Source organism: Eulemur rufifrons, chromosome 15, assembly GCF_041146395.1.
Source record: "Eulemur rufifrons isolate Redbay chromosome 15, OSU_ERuf_1, whole genome shotgun sequence".
NCBI classification, from domain to species: domain Eukaryota; kingdom Metazoa; phylum Chordata; class Mammalia; order Primates; family Lemuridae; genus Eulemur; species Eulemur rufifrons.
In genome coordinates this window covers 44,904,791-44,924,204 of record NC_090997.1, presented here as the reverse complement: position 1 = coordinate 44,924,204, position 19,414 = coordinate 44,904,791, and the positions used below count along the sequence as shown (strand labels likewise).

At 34.8% G+C, this 19,414-nt stretch overlaps 1 protein-coding gene across 1 annotated transcript in view; it reads left to right on the top strand.

Moving 5' to 3' along the window:
* Window positions 1-19,414, top strand: part of RARS2 (arginyl-tRNA synthetase 2, mitochondrial) — a 67,641-nt gene that overhangs the window by 13,270 nt on the left and 34,957 nt on the right. Inside the window, exons 3-6 of the mRNA XM_069487993.1 lie at window positions 39-112; window positions 4,892-4,994; window positions 6,360-6,443; window positions 15,709-15,806. Coding sequence (XP_069344094.1) covers window positions 39-112; window positions 4,892-4,994; window positions 6,360-6,443; window positions 15,709-15,806 — 359 coding nt within the window. The remainder of the gene's footprint in view (window positions 1-38; window positions 113-4,891; window positions 4,995-6,359; window positions 6,444-15,708; window positions 15,807-19,414) is intronic.

Below are 19,414 nucleotides of genomic sequence, written 5' to 3'. Positions count from 1 at the left end.
CAATAATCTTGCCTTGTTTTGTTCTTTTTGATTTTTAGCTTTCTAGAGTGTTGGATCTTCCACCAGAAAACTTGATCAAGTCAATATCTGCAGTTCCAGTTTCCAAAAAAGAGTTAAGTATAATGTGTTTGTAACAATCTAAGATGTTGCTGACTTTGATATACCAAAAAAAAAAAACTTCAATTTACAGGCTAGTCCTTGAAATTATTTTTATAACAATAAGATATGATCCATTATATTCAAACTGTTATTCCCTTGACTTAAATAATAAAATCTGTATTTTAGATATTCTGGTAGGGCAGATTATATTTTAATTATTTGTACATTTATGTAAGTAACTATAATTACGGCAGACTCTTTGAGAATGAGGTTCAAATTTAATTCTGTAACAACAAATATTAATAAAAGAACTAAAATTGTGGTTAGAATCTCAGGGTTTTTGAAAGAATGTTAAAGACTGTACAACCATCCGATGCTTGAATATTGTGGTACCATACTTACCTGCTAAGTTTTTTGGTGTTTTTATTTTTTGAGTTTCCATTTGAGGACCCCTAGTGATAGAGAACTATTGGTCAGGACTACATACAACCAATAGTTGCTTTCTTGGATGCAGGAAAATATCTCTCTCTTTGTGAGTTTGGTCATCCTAATTGATACTTGTTTAATACTTGGGTAGAAAACTTCAGTACTTGGATAAAAAACTCTGTTAGTCAATTAATAATGACAAAAAATAAGCTACATAGTAGGCATTTAAGTCCTAAGCTTTGAAAAGAAGTAAAGTTATAGCCATCAGTACAATTTATGTCCTAGTATTTTGTTCCTTTAATTTTGTCAGGATTTAAGATAGAGTAGGATGAATATTTTTGTTCCCAGAATAGGACAAAGAAATAAGTGGAAGAGAAAGACTACATTTGGACTTGTAGTAAAAGAGAGCTCATGTAAAATGGCCTGCTGCAGTTTCATTTATGTCAAGTTTCAAGGACAGAGGCAACCACTGACCAAGGGGATCTCATATATAAATTGATGTGACCTTCCAAACCAGTTACCTATTTCTTAAAATCTATAAGTGACATACTGTGTAATAAGGGGAATGTTTCAGTTTTATTTTGTGTTTCAAAGGCCTTTAAGAAGCGGAACCATCTTGACCCATCTTCTGTATATTAAGTTTACATAAAACAATGGGAACCTTTGCCTCTACTATTTTGCTATAATAAACCAGGTTTCCTTTACAGTACTAAAATGAAGCCTAGCTGTTCTGTATTTTTAACTTTATTCTAAAATGCTACTAAGTGCCAGGAGAATTAAGAAACACTATTTTTGTTAATGTGATTTATTTAATATAATACGAATCAATTTGCTCAGATCTAATTCTCTCAATTTTATTTTCAACTATGGGTGAATTCCCATATGATACTAATTATAGTAGACAGAAGTAACAACTTTGTTATAAGCTAGTAGTTGTCAAGTCTATGGATTTCACACTAACCAACACCACAACTCCTCAGACACAGTGGAAAATAGCTATTGCTTTTTAAACTTTTTTTAAATTATAAAAAAATGAAAGTAGAGGGACTAGTTTGATGAACCCTATGTGCCCATCACCCCCCATCATCTATGCAGGACCAGTTTTGTTTCATTTATACCCCTACCTACTCTCCTCATCCAGATTGGATTATTTTGACATCTCCTGCTTTTCATAGCTTAGATGTTATGTTTTTTGTTTTTGTTTTTTTTTCTCTTCTTTTAAGAGATAGTGTCTCACTATTTTGCCCAGGATAGTCTTCAACTCTTGGGTTCCAGTGATCCTCCTGTCTCAGCTTCCCAAGTAGCTGAGACTGTTACATCTTTTTAAAGAATTTTTTTTTTAAATTTGTTTTTCTATCACAAAGCCAAACAGATAATCTCCTTAAGGAAATTCGGGAAAATACAGAAGAATAAGAAAAGAAAAAAGTCCCAAATAGTCTTAGCACAGTAAGACAACTGATTTTAGCAGGTTGGTGTATTTTTTATTTTTTTCTTTAAATGTTTTTCAGCTTTAAAAAAAAAAAAACAGAAAAATTTAAGATTTTTGAACCCTTTTCCATTGACATCATTCTTTTTTTGTAAATACCACTTTTAACAATGTAATAGCCTAAAATTCACCTATTGATGAGCATTTAGATTGTTTTTAGTTCTCACTTTGTACATAATTCAAATGTATCATCTCTTTAAATAAACAAAGCAAAAGTTCTTTGTGGGTGTATGATTAAAAGCTCCCAAAAGAGAAAACTATGAAATAAGTCAAATCTAGTTTTTATCTCCCTTGCCTCTCTGAAGCATTTTCCTTTCTTTCTGGCAAATTACCTTTTACTTAATTTCAGAATTCATGTTTTAAATATTCTTACTTTAATAAGTTGGTGTTAATTGCTATTAGTAGGCTAAAAGGGTGATTTTTTTTTTTTGGTCCTTTTACCACAGAAGTAATTGGAAATGTTTGTGATTCCATTGAGATAATACAGTTTTTAAATTGGATATTTATTATTCATGTCTAGGATAACTTTACAGATGCCTCGTACTAGTCATAATTTTAAAAACTATCTACAGAAAACCATGTGACTTCTTTGTATTTCCGGGATATTTGAGAGCCATGCTGTGGGTTTGTGGTCATATTAAAGCTTTTATAAAGTATCCTAGCTATGCATCAAAAAATCATAATCTAATTTTTGTTCAAATCTGTATCATTTAAATTAATATTGCTATTAGGACACTTATTACTTGTTTTTGCTCTTATTACTTTTTATTTTCTTTGGTTTTTAAAAATCTTTGTGTTTCTTAGTCCTGTCCTACTTTGTATGTTATTCCCATTTTATTAAACTAATTTCTTCAGGTTCCCCATTATTTATTGGCACAAATACTTAGCTACAACTATCAGAGTCCTTGGTTAAACCTTATATGAGTTTACACAATTAAAATTAATTTTTAGAAAATTGAATTGTCATGTACTTATTAGAGAATAGTTTTAGAAAAGAAACAAAGGATACAGTTTGCCAACCAAGTTAGTATATAAAGAAGTACAGAAAAAATAATTCCCTAGGGGTCAATACTGGTACTATTTAACATTTTGTTTAACGATAGAACTAGGATTAATATTATTTATAACAGGAATTTATTTTTTAACAATACTAGAAGTAGGTACCATTATCATCACCATTTTACTGAGGTGTACAGAGAGGTTAAGCAACATACCCCAAATCATGTAGACACTGATTGGCAGATGAACTTGTGTCTGTGCTTCTAGTTGGAACATCAGTAGATGAGTTTAGGTTGATAAGTGTAATTCACGCAGGCTGCTGGATAATGGATTAAGGCTCAGGATAATTCTTTTTTTTTTTTTTTTTTGGAAGAGTCTTGATCTGTTGCCCGGGCTAGAGTGAGTGCCGTGGCGTCAGCCTAGCTCACAGCAACCTCAAACTCCTGAGCTTAAGCGATCCTACTGCCTCAGCCTCCCGAGTAGCTGGGTCTACAGGCATGCGCCACCATGCCCGGCTAATTTTTTCTATGTATATTTTAGTTGGCCAGATAATTTCTTTCTATTTTTAGTAGAGACGGTGGGGGGGGGGGGGGGCGGCCGCGGCAGCGCGGGTCTCTTTCTTGCTCAGGCTGGTCTCGAACTCCTGACCTCGAGCGATCCACCCACCTCAGCCTCCCAGAGTGCTAGGATTACAGGTGTGAGCCACCGTGCCCAGCCTGATAATTCTTAATGGTCATTATAGACTAGGTTTTTTAACATGATGTGATGTTAACCAGAAGTCACACAGGAATTTTTAGACATTTCCCTGAATTTTATGAGTGATATGAAGGAAGCCACTTGTACCCCCTCCAAAATACGCCTTTTTATGCCAGCATCAGATGGGCTGAGCAGATAGTGTTTCCACCTACTCACTCTGCTCATAATCTTATTCTCTAGTTTCTTATTAAAACATCAGAAGATGTTAGTGTGGGTCAGTTATATAGATGTTTGTGTGTAGATTAAAAAAATGCTTTTTACACCTTGAACTATTTCAAAACTACAGAAAAATTCATAGAGAAGAATAATGTAATGAACACTCTCATGATTACTTTCTATTTTTCCAAATTTACTTTGTCTTTTTTTTTTTTTTGGCAGGGGAAAGGGGCTTTTAATTTTTGTTTTTAGAAATAAGACATAACAGATACTGTTGAAGTTACTGATACATGCTTCTTTATTCCGTTCCATACCTTCCTTCCCCAAAGATAACTGATTTTATGAAATGAATGATTTATTTTCATTAACTGTTTGCTTTGTGTTTCTCTTTTTGCTTTGTTTCTTCACCAACCCAATGAAAAGGGCAAGTGACAATGTCTATCTCTTTAATGAATTACAGAGTGTTAAGAATGATATTCGTCTTTTTTTCTCATGTTGAAACTCAAATTACATTTTAAAAATATGTCATTTGGAGGTCATTGGCGGGAGGGCAGGGCTTGAATTAGAAGCAAGCATTTGGAGTAGTAGAGGAAGCGTTGTATAAGAGACCTGGGCTTTTTTCTGAGTCTGCTTATTAATTGCAGTTGGATTTTGGAGGAGATATTTAACTTGTCAGACGTCAGTTTTTATGTAAACTAAGGTGGCTGTTCTGCCTATTTCACAAAGATATCATAAAGCTACAATTAGATAATGAAGAGGAAGCATTTTATAATACAAGAAAAAGTTCTAAATAAATACAAGGTGATTTCTAATTTCCTTGCTTTTAACTTTGAAAGCATATAGAGCCATAACACCTTCTTCCGATAAAAATTATGTTGATATGGAGAACCCATAGTGATTAGTCTTTGTTATACTAGTTATGCTTTTAAGATAACAACAGCTCTTTCCCATTTCAATGTCTGTCTTTAGAGAAGTAGCTGATTTTCAGCTTTCTGTGGATTCTTTATTGGAAAACAACAGTGACCATTTGCGGCCAGATATTCAAGTTCAAGCCAAGAGACTGGCAGAGAAGGTACCTTAGCACTATTATCTCTTTCTGACATTATAATAAACTTAATATTTTAAAGTAAAAAATAATCTGTGGCAATCTCAGCCATAATAATGAATTTAATAGTCTTTCTTTTTTCAAGGCATTTTGGATAATATAATTTAAATTCATTTTAGCCATGTACTATAAGGTTACAATTTTTCAAATTAGTTATAAAGCATTTCTCTTGAGCTGACATTGTTCAATTTTTTGGATTAACTACTTACAGGAGGACTGAAGTGTTAATTAAATTTACAGATTAATGCTGGATGGACTTTTGAATTTAGGAGAACAAACTTGATAAATTAGAGCAGTGAGTTGCAGTTTTTAAAATGAGTTTCTGAGAAGATGAGCATTAAAATATGAGAAATGATTAGATGTAAATAGAATCATGATTACAGAGAAGAGGTGGTTAGATGATTTAATAAGTCTCTTTCATATCTAAGTACTCTGATGGGTTTGATATCTAAAAGAGGAATTGAAAGGATTGTAAAGAATGACTAAATCTAAATTGTTACTGTAATACCCTCAGAAAAGGCATATGTTGGAGAAGGATTTTTTTAGATAGGGCTATTAACATGTAACACAGAGGAGGTATCTGGGAACTCTGAAGAATTGGAACAATGAAAGTCACTGTCTTAGAAAAAGATGTTTAATTAAAGAATGAGTATATTAAAGGAGCTTTGGTAGCTGAGTAAATATTTATTTGATCACAAAGTCACTGCAGATTTCTATCAGGAAGTATACCTGGAGTAGAATCATTCAAATTACAATATTTAGTCCCTTTTTCCTGTTTCTTCTAAATTCTTAAAAACAAAGACTTGTGACTATTCAGTGACAACAGGTATCTGCTGAAGATCCGTAGATGTATCAGGAGTTCTGAACATCTAATATGTTAAAAAGTGAAGGCATGTGCATAGAAGACAAACCATTTAAATAAATCGTATCTGTTGGTACAGGTGCTTTAGTGTAAGCCCTAACAGAGTGTCTTGTTCTGTGGCTCTCATGAAAGGTGGGTAAGATAAAAAGTGTTCATTACATGTCAGAGTAGATAGAGTGAGGGTAGCATGATACTCTTTCTTCCCTGGTACATGGAGAATTTGAGGGCAGAGAAAGAAGAGAGATTCTGCATACAGAATAGCATGCTAGTCAGGAAAAAAATGAAATGTATTTACCTAAATAAAATGATGGAACTGAAGAGATTGACTAAGTTCCAGGTCCAGATATAGGGACTGTGAAAGATGATTGACCTGCTGACTTTATAAGCCAATTTTGTACTATTAGAACTACATTATCTCATTAGGCCTATTATATAACATACCTATTTTATGTGGTTTGTTATCTTTTCAGCTAAGATGTGATACAGTGGTGAGTGAAATCAGCACTGGTCAAGGGACTGTAAATTTCAAAATAAACAGAGAACTATTAACAAAGGTAAGAATGGGTTATTATCCAGCCATTGTGCTTTCACTCTTTGCTCTAGCCATGATCTAGCCTTCAATATTTAATTTTTTTGTGCTTCCTCTTGCCTCAAAACCTTTGTATATGCTAATCTTCTTGCCTAGAGTGCCATCCCAAGTTAACACCTACTTATCCTTCAGATCTTGATATTTCCCGGCAGTACCTTTTTGACTCCTTCATTTAATATGCTCTCATAACACTGTACAGTCATGCACCACATAACCATGTTTCAGTCAACAATGGACCAAATATATGACCATGGTCCCATAAGATCATAATACCCTATTTTTACTATACCTTTTCTAGTTATATTTAGATACACAAATATTTACCATTGTGTTATAGTTGCCTACAGTATTTAGTACAATAATATGATGTACAGGTTTGTAGCCTAGAAGGAATAGGCTATACCAGATAGCCTAGGTATGTAGTAGGCTATATCATCTAGGTTTGTATTAATATAAGTACCCTCTATGATGTTTGCACAATGACAAAATTGCCTAAGGAGGCATTTCTTGGAATGTGTCCCCATCATAAGTGACACATGACTATGTGTCTCTCCTTTGCAGAACCTATCATAGTCAGTATTTTACATTCCTTTATTTGATTAATTCCTCTTGCCTTTTAAACTCTCGTTTCAATTAGGGCTTATAGCATCTGTTCTTCTCACTATTGGATTTCCAGTTCCTAGCAGTGCCTGGCATGTAGTGGATGCTAGATAACTTTGTTGAATGAATAAATGGAATCTATATTGAATATAAGAAAGGTACTTCTGGTTTTTGTTCTTTAGTGGCCTAAAATCTGTTGGAAGTGTAAGATTCGCACAGAAGAAACCATGGGACAGCTTCTTCTTTTAATAAAACAATAAATATTAAAACAAAGATGTTTGATACAAAAAGCATAAGAAAGTTCAGAGATGGAGAAATCAGGATGGCCTGGAGAGGTTGAAGAAATCTCATAGGGGTGTTGGGTCCCACTCAGATGAGACATTGAAAGACAGATAATCCTGGATAGGAAGTGGTATCAAATCTTTCACTGAGAATTTCATCTCAATTGAATTTTAAAATTTAGCATAATACATTGGCCTATTATTTTTAAAAAGAAATACACCCCAGTGTTGGGTTGGTCAGGTCTAGTAAATGTTGCAATCTTGAATTGAAAATAACCATAAACCAAAATTTCTAATAATATGGTCTCTTACCAAGGTTATATAGTTCACAGACTTTTGCCAATGTGTCCTGTGATTCTTCTGAAGGAGAGTTAGTATTTCATGCTTGTCTCTAGATTTTTGACCTTTATTCTTTTCTTTTCTTTTCTTTTTTTTTTTTTTGGTAAATTAGTTATACAAAATCAGCCACACAGATAAGAAAGACATTTGTTTTGAGCTTGTTAAAAATGATCTACAACCTGCTGGACTCTTGATAACATTTCTTGTCAACTTAGCAAACCAGTGAGTAAAATTGGTAAAATTTGTTTTCCTCTCAGTTTCACCCCATCAATATTTTCTTTATTCATCTTCTTTATTAATAACCATTTAAAAATTTCCACTTTCCCTGGGGAGTCCTCTGACTTTCCCCTCTACCTTTTACCATTCTCTTGTTAGTTACCCTGTTTTTATTAGTATTTGTAAGGCCCATGTTGGGAAGCTGAGACTGCAAATGTGGTAAGGCTTCTGGAACTATTGTTAGATTCTGCAGGAGTAACATCACATGGGATGCCCCTGCAAAAGGGATCCCCTTGGCCACAGCATTTACCATGACGTGGAGAATGGGCATATTCCGTGGATGACTCTCCCGTTCATTATAAAGCCAGCCCCACGTGGCTTGTGTACAAAGCATATCAGCTGCTTCATGGAGGTGTTCCATTTGGCATTTTTAGGTCGAGTCAAACAGTCCACCTTCTCTGAGTAAACAGAACTTACAGTGGCTTTTATCTAGACCACCAGGCTGGCAGTTCTCAGGAATAATCTGCTGTGTGCCTGGATCATATATGCCCATCTGTGATTGGTCAATAGTGAGCTATGAGTCCTGCATCAACCCAAACATGCTCTTCCATCCTGTAGCTTTTAATATCAAAGATACTACCCCTAAATTGGTTACTCTTATAATCTATTTTAGTGAAGGGTCCCTAGGAAGCTGATGACACTGACCCACAAAATAGAATGATTCCTTCACACTGTACTTTCTGGTTTCAATAATTACTTGGTTTTTCCATTCCCCACATTGACTACCTTCTTGATAACTGTAGATCTCAGAAGTACTTTCTGTTGTCCCTGCATAATTTCTCCCTTAGGGGATGGCTTTGAGGTTTGTGGCCTAAGCTCAGACTGACTGGAATCTGAGCTTGGTGTAGCATCAAGGTCAGACCCAGCACTTTCACTTAATTTCATGTTAACTATTCTAGATAACAATAACCAAGGGATTGAATATTTCACCTTTTTCTTATTAGTTTGTATTTCCTTATATATCCAGTCAACCAGCTCCCTGGGAGTTGGATCCACCTCTAAATTCCACTGATAACTTTTACCTTTAGCAACTGAATGCAGCATGCTTGTGACTCCATTATCATAATGTGACCACCCAGGAATCAAAGTTTCCTCATTCTCCACCTTTTTATCCTTTCTCCTTCCAAACCACATTTCCATGTGCCAGGGCCATTCTAGCAAATCCCACTCCTCTGACACCAATTGTTTCAGAACAAACCTGAACCATTTTTCCTCTGTTCTCACACCATAACAATCGTCTATACAGAAGATAACTTCTATGACCAAATGTGAAGATAGGGAGTTTCTCCCTACCATCAAGCAAGCAAGCAAGTAGTTCTGCAGTGGATGCCAACTGGGTGTCCACCAATTAAATTCTGATGTTATCGACCTGGAGATAGCATCAGATTCCACAGAATGAGGGCTCAGTCCCTAAGACTGTCCCGCCCCCCCATCTAACACTAGTCACAAGTCCAGACCTCTGGAACTTCTGACCTAACAGCTTCTAGTTGGGGTTTGCACAACCCTCTCTTTGGATTCAATTCATTTGCTGTAGCAGCTCACGGGACTCAGGGAAAGACGTTTGCCGGTTTATTATAAGGGATACAGATGAAGAAATGCCTAGGGCAAGGTATATGAGAAGGGACAGGGAGCTTCCATGCCCTCCCTGGGCGTGGCGCCGTCTAGAAACCTCCAGTGTTCTGCTGTCAGGAAGCTCTTAATTTACTATTTTTAAATAAATGATTCTTTTAGTTTTCTCAGTTTTTATGGAAGTAGAAATGCAGCTCACCAATGTGTCCTGCACACTTTAAGCTACGTGATACACAGTGATATTTTCCTCTTGTTTTCCCTGAGATAGGAAAATGTGCTGTGGTAGATGGAGTTTTTGTCTTTACAGCCAGCCTAGCTAAAAGAGATGTAGTTTATTTCAAAGTAAGGTACATATTTACTTAATAATTTAAAATTTCAATGGCCATGAATTTTCATGCTTTATTACAGTTAACTACAGAATTTTCTCTCACTTAAGGATGCCCACTAGCTCGCTTATTAAAAAATATTCCCAAATCTTTTTCAATTAACAGTGAAGGAACAAGAGTCAGGGCTTTGAAGTCAAGCTACTCTTTCTCACATGGAAATTCTCCATTTGTTGCAACCTTGAAGATCTGAATCTTAGTGTGATTTTCATTAAAGGAGCAAGGAGATTGCTCACAGTGGCCCAGTAGCTCAGTGTCAGAGTAAAGATACAGCTTAGTGCAGTGAGCACCCATATCCTGAAAAGGAGTACCAAACGCGCTTGTGCTATGTATTGTAATTCTAATGATGATTCTTGTTTGCTCAAAACCTAATTTCTTCTATGTTTGGCTTATGGCATCTGTTTTTCTCACTATGGCATCTCCAGTTTTACAGTTTTAATTGTAGTACAATTAAGTTTTTTTTATATATAAGTAGAAGGAGTATACTCTCAATGATAAAAAGTATAGTATAGCATAACATATACCACAAACAGTCATTTATTATCAAGTATTATGTACTGTACATAGTTGTATGTGCTATACTTTAATATGACTGGGAGTACAGTAGGTTTGTTTACACCATTATTTTCAGGTCACCAACAGTGGTCATTTGCATGTCTAATGAATTTTTCAGAGCATATCAAGAAAAAAATTCAACCCTTCTTAGGATTGACAACAAATTAATCTCTACTTGAGAAGTAACCATAATGGCATTGTGAAGAACTGTCACTTTGGTACCAAACTTCCACCTTTCAGTAGCTTGCAGATGACTTTCAAGAAAAACTGTAACTTCAAATAAGAGGGGAAAAAAGAAAATATAGTTTTAACCAAATAAGAAATATGCAAACAAAGCTCCATTTTCTTAGATGTGTCTTAAAAATGCTCAAGGAATGACGTCATTTTATTTTGCACACATTTTTTTTATTTGCCAAATTCAACTTTGCATGCTCTACCAAAAGTTAAAAAAAAAAAAATGAGAGAAACACTAATTTAAGTGGCTCCAGTTCTGCTCCTGTTATTTCACTAATGGAGTTTGTGCCCATAGGCAGTGGATGCATTCAAATCACATATCGTTTCCATGAGCACATGGAAAGAATAAATGATTTTAAGCACTTTTCAGCTACTGACCAAAGAATTGACTAGGCAAGTAGGTATTGAGTGATAGCTTCCTTAGAAGTGCTGATCAGAGCCATATAGAAATCATCCACAGAGTTAACTGAAATGACAAAAATCATCCACAGAAAAAGATGATGGTGATTAGACAAAGTACCAGCTAATTAATTTGAATATTAATTTGCTAAGGTGCTCTAAAAGTTGAAACCTTTGAAATATTTCACTTCTGATTAAAAGCCCTTTATGCACCAATATTTACATTACTGAGCATATCTTACATTTAAGCATGCATATTGATAAATAGATAGGCTTCTAGCTTATTCACCTATTGGAATATCAGGGAACTTTAGTAGCTCACTGACATTCTTTAGTAAAAAGCTTTCATCTGTGTGCCCACTAATTTAATAAATCTCCTTATTACTTACCAAGAACTATGTTACTGAGATCTAAAGATAAAATGGTTTGGATCCTGGCCTCAGGAGCTTATGATCTAAATAAAAAGAAAGCATAAAAAAAACATACATGTAACTTGATGGGTACAATAATGTGATGAATATTATTGAATATATGAAGGCATGTATAAGATGCAATCCCATTGTAAAGAAAGGTCTTCCTTGAGGAGAAAAGACATCCTTGAATTGGGATGAAGATGAAGAATATACCTGAAAGATACAAGGGCATGTGTTCTAAGCAGAGAGAATAGCTTGGGCCAGAGTACAGTCAGTCAAGATCATGGCATTGTCTGGAAATTAGCAAATGATTGAAAATGGTTTGCCCATAGGATGGCTTGGGAGGATAAGAAATTAGCATGAAACACCTTATATTTTCTGCAGAAGAGTTTCAGCTTTTTCCTATAAGTTATTATTTTCCATGTTATGTATAACACAGGCAGCACATGTGATGATTTTTGGTAGTACACCAGTGAAATGTATTTCATTTTAATAGTTATTAATTGCAAAAAAAAAAACCTAGCACTTCTAACTTGTGATTTTTATGGATATTACAATGTGCCTTTTAACAAAAAAAAATTTCATTAAAGTTTTAAAAAGTGATATGCATGTAAAGTAAAAATCAGATCTGAAATTGGTAAAATCTTTTAAATGGTAGGAATCATTTGAATAAAAACAGATTTGATTAAATGTGTGTTATATAAAAAAGTAGTTGGTATTGTGTGGTTGTGCATTGCTTAACAATGGGGGTACATTCTGAGAAGTGTGACAGTAAGTGGTTTTGTTGTATAAACATCATAATATGTATTTAAACAAACATAGGTGGTATAGCCTACTACATATCTAGGCTATATGGTATAGCACAGCCTATTGCTCCTAGGCTATAAACCTGTACAGCATATTACCGTATCGAACACTGTAGGCAATTGTAACACAATGGTAAGTATTTGTGTATTTCAACATATCTAAACATGGAAAAGGAACAGTAAAAATACAGTATAAAAGATAAAAAATGGTACACCTGTATAGCATACTTACCAGTGAAGCTTACAGGACTGGAAGTTGCTCTGGGTGAGTCAGTAAGTGGTAGGTGAATGTGAAGGCCTAAGACATTACTGTACACTAAGGCTACACTAAATTTATGAAAATATTTTTCTTCAATAAGTTAACCTTAGCTTACTGTAACTTTTTTACTTTATAAACTTTTTTAGTTTTTTAACTTTTTGACTCTTTTGTAGTAACACTTACCTTACAACACAAGCACATGTACAGCTGTACAAAAATGATTTGTTTCTTTGTATCTTTATAAAATTTTATCTAAAAATTTTTTTCTTTTTCAACATTTTTGTTAAAACTAAGACAAACACACACATTAGCCAAGGCCTACACAGGGTCAGGATCATGATTATCACTATCTTCCACCTCTACAACTCATCCCACTGGAAAATCTTCAGGGGCAATAACACATATGGAGTTGTCATTGCCTTTGATAATAATGTCTTCTTCTGGAATACCTCCTGAAGGGCGTGAGTCTGTTTTACAGTTAACTGTTTTTTTTAATAAGTAGAGGGAAATATGCTCTAATGATAAAAAAGTATAATGTGGTAAATGTATAAAGTCATTTATTACCATTATCAAGAATTGTGTATTATATATAATGGTGTGTGCTATATACTTTTATATGACTGGCAGCCCGGTATGTTTATAGCAGCATTACCACAAATACATGAGTAATACATTAAGCTACTATGATATGACAGCTGTGATGTCACTAGGTGATAGGAATTTTTCAGCTCTGTTATAATCTTATTGGGCCACCATCATAAAAATGATCTGTTGTTGACCCAAAACAATGTTATTTGGCATATAACTGTAGTAGTTGTTTTTGTAGTGGTGTAGTTGACACCACAGTTTAGAGGGTCTAAACCAGGGCAGAGGGAATAATGTGATATTTAGGAGATAGCATATACAGGGCTTGCAGATTAATAGACGGTTGATTATGGAGGTCAAGGGAAAAGGATAAATGTTAGGAATTCCTAGGTTTCTGAGTTGGTTAGCTGGGTGAATGGGAGTGAAGTTCATGGAAATGGACAGTGTAGAAGGAAGAGCAAGTATGTTGCATCTGAAGTGCCTGAGAGACATGTCCAATCCTAACTTTGGTATATATCAATCTACAGCACAAAAGAGATAAAGTAAGTAGTAGTCAAAGTCTTAGGAGAATGGTGTAAATCACCTTGAAGTATAAAGTAAGAAGCTAGAAGCAAGAATGGAGCACAGAGGGCAGATGAAGGGCAGATGGTAGAAGAAGAGTCTACAAAGAAAAGTGAGAAGCAAAAGTCAGGAGAGATTGGTATCTTTACGACGAAGGAAGGAGGATGGTTGCAAGGAGAAGGGAATAGTCACCAACTAAGGTGATGTTTGAAAAATGGTTACCCCTGGGGAAGGTGGGAAGAGACCAGGATAAGGACTTAAGGACAGATGATCAAAAGGGACTGTAGACTTTAGCCTTCTCCTAAATGTTTAGTTTTTTTATTTTATTAAAAAAATGGATTCATAAAGGTAATATATTAAAATTTAAGCATTCAGTTGAATACTGATTCTGAGAACACTTTTAGTGAAGTGGTAGAGAAAGAAGCTAGGTAGCAGGTGGGTCAAATTATCAACGGACATTTTGGAAATGGAGTCTATAAGATAGTTTTTTATTAAAGTTGATTTTTCTTTTGTTTGTGCCAGAGAAATCAGTGGAGGGGAGTCATTTGTTAAAGAGAATTCTAACTTACTTCTGTTAACTTTTGTAGAGTCTACCATTCTATATAAAAAAAGATGAGAAGTGAAAAAGATTTGTAGACTTTCAATTTACGATAATCTGAATATGGATTCCTTCTCATTAATGTTTACCCCTCCAATTGCAGTCTTCTTGTCACACATATTCTTGGAGTAATAACATTTGTTGGACCCCTTCCTTATATGTGACAGACATTATTCTATTTAATGTCTATATATCATAGTAATCCTTTCTGTCTGTTTCCTACTGCACAGTGTGAGTGAAGAGAAAATTATTTTCTATTTCCTTGTGCAGATACATACTGTTTCTGAACCTTATTTTTGGCATCCATTAAATGGAAAATGTCACCCATCTTTAAGATTATGAGGCTTAAAGAGAACATATTCCATAGAAGCACCTAGTCTTGGACCTCATACTCTAGATGCTTCTTAAATGTTGATTGTTATGCCTGATGCTACCTTCCTTGCCTGTTCCACGTAGTGACCATCTTAACCGACTCTTTGATAATAAAATTCTTCACATAATAAACCATATTTTTAGGACTTAAGGTGCAGTTTGAAAGCAAAACCAATATCAAAGTAAATAAAAGTTTATCACTGTAGTTTTAAAACTCAACACTTTTTTTTAAAAATGCATTATTAATGAAGAATAAAGTATGAATTAGTTGAAATATAAAATAGTTCTACTTAATAACTAAAAAGTAAACTAGAATATGTTTTGAAAGTTTCTGTAAGATTTGTTTTTTACTTGTGTAGCCAATAAGCACTTAATTATATGTTTTTATGTTTTTTGCTATCATCATTTGCGGTCTTTAGTATCACAGAAGCAGCAACAGCAGCATGCAGTAGTTAATACATTAGCTGTGGAATGGGAAAAGCTTTTGCTACGTGACTTAATACCAGTATGACTTTGGGAAAGTTACTTCTCTGTGCATGTCTTTCCTTGTTTGTAAAAATAGTACTTATATCTAAGGCTACTGTGAGGATTAAATGAACTGATGCATTTAGAATGCTTAGAACAGTGCCTGGCACATTGTATGCCCTCAATAAATGTTTGATGCAACAAAATAAAAATGGATTTTGTTGTTAATATCTGGTGTGGGACTTTTGGCAGTTACTTAACCTCACCAAGCTTTAGTTTCCTTATCTGTAACATACCTGCATGAATGAAAAGATATGATATCTAAAAGGGCACAGAGCTCCCATAAATGTTAACTCATGTTATCACTATTCCAACTAGCATTAGCAACAGAGGAGGTGGTCCTGCTGACAATGCTATAAAATTCTCAGTTCCATAAATTAGAATGAACAAATTAACAACATTTAATTCCTAGTAACAAAGTAATAATATTGCAGGGTTTTTTCTATCATTAAATTTCACTCCTTTTATTTTTTAGACAGTGCTACAACAAATAATTGAAGATGGCTCAAAATATGGGTTAAAAAGTGAACTATTCTCTAGTCATCCCCAGAAGAAGATTGTGGTTGAATTCAGGTGAGTACTTACCTATTTTATGTGTTGATTAATCAAGCTGACTGGGCAGGTCACTGTTTTACCATTGTCACTTGGGTTCTTACTAAATTATAGGTAGAAAAATTGAAAACTAGTGAAATTATATTTTTATATCACATAAAACCATGAATAATATGAGTAAAAGTAGATTTTTGGACCTCCAATCCAAATAATATCTAAAGATTATTATGTTTTCTTTAACTTTTTATTATTTAACAATTACTTTTTTGGAAGAACTAGTTACTTTAATATCTTAAGGCAGGGGTAATGGTTACTATCATAAAAAGAATTTTAAAGAAATTTGATTACCAGAGAACAAAGTCTTGTAGTATTTGTAACATATATATTTTTTAATTATAAGAAAAATAGCTTGAAGTTTTAATATGCTTCTAAATAGTCTTTATAAGTATAACTTTCAAATATGCTATCAGTCTAATATTTGGACTGTTTAGAAGTAACCTAAAAAGAAAAAGGAACACTAAGAACTAAAACTTTCATTGAACAACTGACAGGTTGACAGCTCCAGAAAATTATCAGAGATATTGTGTTCGTCTTCCTAAAAGCTGGAGAAGAGTCTTGAAGAACTGTTCTTCCACTTAGAAAGGAGGAACTTGCTAGAGCCTTTTGTCGTCTTAAGTATTTATTTCTGTGGAAGATTTTTAAAAATTGATATGGGAAATATTTCATTTTTACTAACTCATTGTAATTTATGATCACTTTTAAACTTAGTTATGAATAGGTCCTGGATAATCAGAGAAAGAGTGGGTTTTATGGTTCTGCATTTGTACTGTCTCTGCACTTGTGTTCTTAGAAAAAGCAGACCCTCTAAGACTCAAACTCATCAGTTTAGGATAAGGACTGATTGCTAAGTAAGCTTCTGCTCCTATGGAGCAGACAGATACTATGATAACTCTTATATTGTCAGTACACCACAATCATATTTAAAATTGAGTTTAAACATTTATTGTATCACAAACAGGAGAGGGACTTCATACAGTCATCCTCATACCAGAGAGGAACTAAAGTAAGGTCATCCCTCAAAGAAAGTTGCCTGTCATTTCAGTTATCTCTCAAATAAGAAACTATTACAAAGCTTAATACAGTACAGGGATTGGTACACTTCAACCCATGGGCAAAATCCAGCCTGCTACCTGTTTTTGTAAATAAAGTTTTATTGGAACACAACCATGCACATTTGTTTATGTTATTGATTAATATGTTGGCTCTTTTCAAATTGCAATGGCAGTTAAACAGAGTAGAGTTGAATTGAACTGAGTAGTTGAGACAGAGACCAGATGACCCAAAAACCTATTAAAATAGTTACTATCTGGCTCCTTAAGAAAAAATTTGTCAATTTCTGATTAGTGTCTTAAAACAGCCACCATTTTAATACTGATGATTCCATGGCCTAGAAAACGGGAGAGAGGAATGTTTAAGCTGAATGATTCTTCTACTTGCCTGAGGTCACTTATGGTTATCTAGAGACTTTACAGGGGCTAGAAATCCAAGGTGGCTCATTTTCTTCTGTGGCCAGGTATCTATCTCTCTCTCTCTCTCTCTGTCTCTCTCTCTCCACATTATCTCTCCAGCAGGGTAGCCAGACTTCTTTACAGAGGTGCTCAGGCCTCCAGGATAGCGAAGGCATCTAGTGTTGGAATAGGCACAGCATCTTTTCTGCCACATTCTGCTGATCAAAACAAGTCACAAGACCTCACCCCAGATTCAAGAGAAAGGAAAATAGAGTACATCTCTTAATGGTGTGAGTGGCAAAGAATTTGTGTTCATCTTTGTTTTCACTCATGTCTTTAAATTGATGAAGGACATACTGGTAACGTGCCAAGGTAGATGGGTGTCCATTATGGACTTAGACTCCACCTGGTAGGTGGTGTAAGACTTGAAGCTAACTACTGTTTCCTTTCTTTTCTGCAAACTCAGCTTTTCCTCTTTTTTTTTTTTTTTTTTTTTAAGAGACAATCTTGCTCTGTCACCCAGGCTGGAGTGGTGCAGTGGCACAATCATAGCTCACTGCAGCCTCAAATGCCTGGGCTCAAGTGATCCTCCCACCTCAGTGGCCCAAGTAGCTAGGATTATAGACGCATGCCACTGTGCCCTGCTAATTTTTAAAAAATTTTCTGTAGAGATGGGAGTCTCGCTGTATTGCCCAGGCTGGTCTTGTACTCCTGGGCTCAAGCGATCTTCCCACCATGGCCTCCCAAAGTGCTGGGATTACAGGTGTGAGCCACTGCACTCAACCTGCCTTTCCTCTTTTGTACAGATCAAATCTGCAGCGGCACAGTCAGCAATGGTAGCCTTTCCTTTTCTTTCCTTAGCATGATCTTCCCTACCCCTTGCTTCTCACAAATGTGAGGTGCTCTTCTCACAAAACAGATTGGAGACCTGTGACTGCTTAAATGGGAATCTGGGAGGTCAGGGTAGCAGTTCTGACTGTTAGTAACTGATTTGGTGATCTAGAATGGGACAGCTTATTTCTCTGGTCTCTTCTTAGCTGGAAAATAAAAGTAATAGTACCTGTCCCTTGTTAACAAGATTGAGAAAATTACATGAAATAATGTAACAAAAGACCCAGAAAAGTATCCAAATTGTAATTCATAGTGGCTACTTGGTTGCCAAAGGGATTGAATTTGTGTTTTCCATTTCATTATATTTCCTTCTCAGTAAAAATGTGGTGCCAGAAATGGCAAATTGATGATTTCAAGGGCCTTTTTGTCAAAGCTTAAAGACCTAGGTAGATTCAATTCTAATTCTAGCAGAAAAACACAAAGCTCTGTGAAAGTTGTGGGTTGTTTTTAAACAGATATTATAAATACCTAGTTTTTTAAAATTCAAAGCTTACAAAGGTGTATTCAGTGAAAAGGAAATCTCTTCCCCATCCTACTTTCTCAGTTCTCTCCTGTGGACATCCACCATCAGTGTCTTGTTTACCCTCCTAGATATAGTCTATGCATTTGTAAATAGACCGCATACCTTTTACATTGTTCTACTCCTTACTTTTTTTTTTTTTTTTTTAAACAATGTATCTTATGTTCCTTTAATATCAATATATCCAGGGCTGGCTTTTATTGTTCCATAGTATTCTGTTGTCTGGAGATTCTTTTGTCCACCCCCCCACTTAAATTAGCTTTATTGAGATATAATTACACATAATATGATACGATTCACCGTATTTAAACATATAATTTGAGTTTTGGCAAAGGGGTGCAGGTTGTGTAACCACCACAATTATGGTGTAGAACTGTTTTTCTGTGTTGTTTTTTTTTTAATTGATTCTTGCTTTAATCTATATTATTTCCTTTTATTCTGCTTTCTTTGGATTTAGGTTTGTTCCCTTTTTCTGGTTTCTTAAAGGAGAGGCTTAGATTATTGATTTGATCCTTTTTCCTTTCTAATATAAACATCACATTATAGATTTTTCTGCTTTAGCCACATCATACAAATTTACTAGTGAGGCAGTAACATGGTGCAGTGGTAGGACTGCCCTTGTTTGCTCTCATTCTCTCAGATTATAGTCCTTCACTGCCTGTTGTCTAGCTTCATATATCTTTTCTGGTTTTCTGATTGTTTAGAGGTAG